General features: G+C 39.8%; 1 protein-coding gene across 3 annotated transcripts in view; it reads left to right on the top strand.

Moving 5' to 3' along the window:
* tec (tec protein tyrosine kinase) overlaps positions 1 to 6,000 on the top strand; it is a 27,984-nt gene that overhangs the window by 620 nt on the left and 21,364 nt on the right. For 2 of the 3 annotated variants that reach the window (XM_078244266.1, XM_078244265.1), the window contains exons 2-4: positions 248 to 449; positions 1,025 to 1,129; positions 5,466 to 5,547. In XM_078244266.1, the coding sequence (XP_078100392.1) occupies positions 312 to 449; positions 1,025 to 1,129; positions 5,466 to 5,547 (325 nt within the window). In that variant the 5' untranslated portion in view covers positions 248 to 311. Of the gene's footprint in view, positions 1 to 247; positions 450 to 1,024; positions 1,130 to 5,465; positions 5,548 to 6,000 lie in introns of those variants that run through there. The other variant, XM_078244267.1, reaches the window with a different exon arrangement.

Raw genomic sequence — 6,000 nt, 5'->3', positions numbered from 1 at the left:
TTTGGCACCTTCACTGATGTCCTTTAAGTTTAACTTGGATTAAAAAACAAGGATTTTTCCTCAAACTTGCGACTCGAGTCTGACTCGAGTTAAGTCGTGCGACCCAAGTTTCCCAAATCTGTCTTGTACTTTAGCTAGAAAATCAAAACAATGAACTAAAAGACTCCACAAAGCTGATGGGAGTTAGATTATGTGACAAAAAAATGTGACGAAAATTAAAACTGCAGTTTTCCCTCCCCCATCTCAGCTCCAGCCCGCTGCGTTCTGACGACATCCACCAATGGGTTGCTGAGGGTGTGGGCGGGGCCACGATGAGTGCAGAGCTGCTATTGGAGGAGACACTCATCAAGCGTTCGCAGCAGAAGAGGTGGACGTCACCGCTAAACTACAAGGAGAGACTGTTCGTCCTCACCAAAAGCCGGCTGACGTACTACGATGGAAAAGCAGAGGTCACTTTATTAGTTTACGTTTCAGTTCCCGCTTAAACTAAACAAAACTGCAGACAAATTCTGCGTCACCAAAGGGCGTAACTTTGGGTAACTTTACGTTACAACCCCAAACGTAAATGTATTTTATTGGGATTTTATGTGAAAAAAAACCCTATTTGAAACTCATGTATCATTTTCCTTCCACTTCACAATTATGCGCCGTTTTGTGTTGGTCTATCACATGAAATCCCAATGAAATACATTTACGTTTGTGGTTGTAACGTGACAAAATGTGGACAAGTTCAAGGGGTATGAATACTTTTGCAAGCCTCTGTACACTTTAGAGCAAAACTGAAAGATTGAACACTTCATTTACTGGATTCAGGTGAATGTTTCTGCAACAATTTGTGCCTTTCCTGCATCAAGTTAGGGTGCAAATGTCTTTATTAAGTTACTTTTTTTTTTTTAGGGGTGTTGCACCAGCCAGTTTTGATTTGTAAATTGCGTCTACAGCGTCACTCTCAGTGTGTAGTTGATTTCTTATTACAATAGTAGCAAAAGTGAATAAAAATCTGCATTTGTTTTTCCATCAACAGAAGAAGTTCAAGAGAGGCTCGATCGAGCTGAGCCGCATCCGATGTGCTGAGATCGTGAAGAACTTCGGAGGAATCATCCCCTGCCAGAACAAATACCCCTTTCAGGTACAAACAGTAGCGGTTCTAGACCATTACATATAAAGGGGGCCAAGCTGGGGCCACATTTGACTTCAGAGGTAACAAATATATTAAGTGTCACCTTTTATAGCATATAGGTTCTCAAATTTTTTTCAGTAATGTACCCCATTTGACTTGTGTTTTTAAGCCAAGTACCCCCTGACCAGCAATAGATTTACCAAACAGCAGCCATGTCACTGAAAAACATTTAAATGCTGATGAAAAAGGGCAACAAAAACATATACAAGGATTTTTTTCATTTTTATTTCAAGCATGCTAACAACTAGCTAGCCGGGCCAGGTTTATGAATCCCAAGTTAAGCATAACGCATTGTGTTGTAGTCTATGTTTAGCTGTATATAACAAAATAGATAACGTTGACCATTTTCCCCCTAATAAAGGTTACTATGGCAGAGTAACTTTCTTGTTTTCACCACTGTCAAACAACAGCTTAGCTAACCGTTAGCTAACTTAACGGTTAACTAGCTGGACGACTCGCACCAGCCGTTACAAACGGCACATACCACACTGTTGGCTAGCTAACTGTTGGCTAGCTAACCGGCAACAAAAACTTTAAAAAAAACGTATAAAATCGGTAGAAAGAAGGAAGTTAAGGAAAGAATAGGTGGAAGATAATATCAAATACTTAGAAAACAGAGACAAAACCTTCGTCAAAAGCGACAGACTTGTAAAAAGAAACACAGTAGAAAGAAGGATGACAAACTTCGGAAAAAAAGTGACAAAAACCTTGAAAAAGGCAGAATTGTTTTTTGAAAAAAGCGACAAAAACTTCGACAAACTTGGAGAAAAAAAGAATACAGTAGAAAAAAGGAGGGAAGGAAGGCAGGAAGGAAGTAATAAAGGAAGTAAGGAATTAATAAAGGAAGAAAGGAAGGCAAGAACAGGTCAAATAGTGACAAAAAGCGACAAAAACTTTTAAAAAATGACAAACTTCAAAAACAGCGACCAAAACTTAAGAAAAAAGCGCTCACGTACCCCCTGCAGTCCTCCATTGTACCCCTTGGGGTACACGTACCCCCATTTGAGAAACACTGCTTGATAGGTTTGCTCTACAAAAGACTAACGATGCCCATATATAAAACAACAACAACAACAACAATATAACTAAAAAGAATACTCATTCAGTGTTAACCTATATTTTATTCATCACTGGATGTGGATTATATCCCCCGTTTGGGGGTAAATATGGGGTTAAAAATATATGTAAATACACTCATTCGAACTACAGATCACAAACACACACACACACACGTTTGTTTCACTATCTTTGTGGGGACCCGTCATTGACATAATGCATTCCCTAGCCCCTTACCCTAACCTTAACCATCACCACTAAATGCCTAACCTTAACCCTTACCCTCACCCTAACCAGAACCTCATTCTAACCCTAATCCTAAAACCAAGTCTTAACCCTCAAACAGACCTTTAAACCCCACAAGGCTGTGCAGACCCCACAAGTATACTGTATTCCCCGGTTTTTGGATCCCACGAATATAGTAAAACAAGCACACACACACACACACACACACACCACAAAAACTATATTCAACCATAGCTGCTCTGGGTGGTACTTTGAAGGATCATTAGTAGTTTGGGCCGTTACTTCTATCACGAATAATAAGTAAAAAGATGTCAGACGGGACAAACTTCTTTGGAACAGTATTATGTGAGCTATCTGAAATTGAGAATAAGATTCATTTTAAGTGTATGAACTTCTTACTAAAATTACCTTTTTATTATTATTAATGATTTCTTTTGGCTGGATGATTATGAAAGATTTGAGGTGGGCTTCAAGAAAATTACTTTTTTTTTGTATCAGATATTATTTGCTCATAAGCTTGGGGAAAGAAGACGGACAGTTTGGGTTAATAACAAGCTGTAAAATAACCTATACATTTGTGAAATGTAATTGAATGTTTGAACACTGCGACTGACATTGTGGTGTCTTATGAACCCATGAGTGTTGGGCAGTTTGTGTGCAAGACACGGAAATGACAGTTTTATCTCTGAATAAAGCGGTTGAGATTATTTAGATTAGAAGTTTTCAAAGTCTGACACTGTGGGGCCCCGCTCAGACAACATCTGGACTCCAACACTCTCCAGTCCTGTTATGCGTCTGACTTCTAGGGCTGTGTATTGGCAAGAATCTGGCGATACGATATGTATCACGATACATGGGTCACGATTCAATATATTGCAATATACTTCGATACTGTGCGTAAGGCGATGTATTGGGAAGTATAATTTTAGAAAGACTAATATTTCAAAAGAGACACGATGGGCATACAAGTCAAAGAAGTTTACTTTCGGTAAACTGCCAGTTTGAGATTGTGGTTCACAGGTTCTTAGTGAGCTAATGTTTATATGCTAAAGTATGCCAAAGTTCAACCATAGCTACATTGTTAGCTTCTAGCAAAAAGTCAGGCACTGCTAGGCACTGCTAGGCACTGTTAGGCACTCTAGGCACTGTTAGGCACTGTTAGGCACTGCTAGGCACTGTTAGGCACTGCTAGTCACTGCTAGGCACTGTTAGGCACTGCTAGTCACTGCTAGGCACTGTTAGGCACTGCTAGGCACTGCTAGGCACTGTTAGGCACTGTTAGGCACTGTTAGGCACTGCTAGTCACTGCTAGGCACTGTTAGGCACTGCTAGTCACTGCTAGGCACTGTTAGGCACTGCTAGGCACTGTTAGGCACTGCTAGGCACTGTTAGGCACTGCTAGGCACTGTTAGGCACTGTTAGGCACTGTTAGGCACTGCTAGGCACTGTTAGGCACTGCTAGGCACTGTTAGGCACTCTTAAGCACTCTTAAGCACTCTTAGGCACTGTTAGGCACTGCTAGTCACTGCTAGTCACTGTTAGGCACTGTTAGGCACTGCTAGTCACTGCTAGGCACTGTTAGGCACTGTTAGGCAAGGACACTAGTGGTGCGTCTCAGCATAGCCATCTAGCGGTAGGGGTTTTAAACACAACATAAACGTGAACCACTGTCTTACATGAATATTTTTGCACGTAACTTTTATTATTACAAAAAAATGAATAATGACACGCAGCAAAGGGCCTACATACGCTCTAACTGGGTGAGCTAGAGGTCGCCCCTCATTGTATGATTTTTAAGTGGATTTTTTAGACTGTTACTCACGATGGGCATCAAAGATAATGACTCCTCAGGAAATGTAATGACTCAGTTATGACTCAGAGAAGGAGTGCGGTTGCTGACATAAATTGCACCAGCGGTTTTACAGTGAATTTAAAATTGGGACACTTATGATTCATCATTTTGTTTTGGGCTTGAGAGTTTTTTCTACAATTCCTAGGTGGACGTATGGCCATTAATTCTTTTCTTATTGTAATACAAAATAATTATCCTTGAAAAGCAGAAGTCACGATTGTGTGGTTCTGTATTATTCATCATCATCAACTTAACATACATTAAAAAGAGAAAGATAAACATATACAGAGAAATAAAATCAAAACAAAAGAAACAACAATACTGCATTTCAATAAAAGACACTTGAAGGCGACAAATGAATTTGTAGATAAGACTCCTCAATAATGCCTGGAAGGTGCTGCTGACCCCTGCATTACAAAACAGGTCACTTGCACTGGAGCACCTGGGTTTGTTGAGCAATATCCTCATACAGTCATTATAAGCAACCTTAAGCGTCTGCATGCTTGCCTTTTTAAACTTAATCCATAAGGGAGCAGTAAACAAAGGAGTGCAATATGCTTTAAACAGACTCATTTTGACGTCATCCGTGCTCATCATGTGGAATTGTCTTACCTGCATGTTAGCTTGGGCATATAATATGTGACGCTGCCTGTATATATCCTCATCATCTGATAACTGATCTGTAATGTAGTGACCCAGATATTTAATTTTATTACAGACATCACTTGTCCTGACAGATAAAAGTCTGGAAAACAAAGATCTTTGTCCACTTTTGTCCCACATATCAAGACAGCACTCTTTTTGGCATTATACAACACATCATATTTCAGCCCATATTCAGAGCAGATATTCAGTAGCTGCTGAAAACCAGCACTGCTGGTAGAGAAAATGGCCAGATCATCAGCATACATGAAATGATTAACCAAGGTGTTACCAATCATACAGCCAGTTTTGCATCTTGTCAATCGGTTGGATAACTATATAATAATAATTATTGTTACTGACAAAATAATCAACAAAAAAAAAGAGACACACAAGGCATATTTAAACTGTAATATTCCCCAAACGTCTCTAGTAAACATTACATACAAACTAGTTGACGTCAGTGTTTCCTAACCTGTTTGTGTGCAGGTGGTGTACGATGCCAACACTCTCTACGTGTTCGCTCCGAGTCACGACAGCAGAAGTCTCTGGGTCCAGAGCCTCAAAGAGGGTCAGTCTCTATTCTATTCTACTCTTATTATATCTGTTGTCAAATGTTTGTTTAAAGATCCCATGACATGGTGCTCTTTGGATGCTTTTATATAGACCTTAGTGGTCCCCTAATACTGTATCTGAAGTCTCTTTATATAGACCTTAGTGGTCCCCTAATACTGTATCTGAAGTCTCTTTATATAGACCTTAGTGGTCCCCTAATACTGTATCTGAAGTCTCTTTTATATAGACCTTAGTGGTCCCCTAACACTGTATCTGAAGTCTCTTTTATATAGGCCTTAGTGGTCCCCCTAATACTGTATCTGAAGTCTCTTTTATATAGGCCTTAGTGGTCCCCCTAATACTGTATCTGAAGTCTCTTTTATATAGGCCTTAGTGGTCCCCTAATACTGTATCTGAAGTCTCTTTTATATAGGCCTTAGTGGTCCCCCTAATACTGTATCTGAAGTCT

The sequence above is a fragment of the Sander vitreus genome, unplaced genomic scaffold (assembly GCF_031162955.1).
Source record: "Sander vitreus isolate 19-12246 unplaced genomic scaffold, sanVit1 ctg154_0, whole genome shotgun sequence".
Taxonomy (NCBI): domain Eukaryota; kingdom Metazoa; phylum Chordata; class Actinopteri; order Perciformes; family Percidae; genus Sander; species Sander vitreus.
Note: the sequence above shows the minus strand (reverse complement) of the source record. Positions and strands in the feature narration are given on the sequence as shown.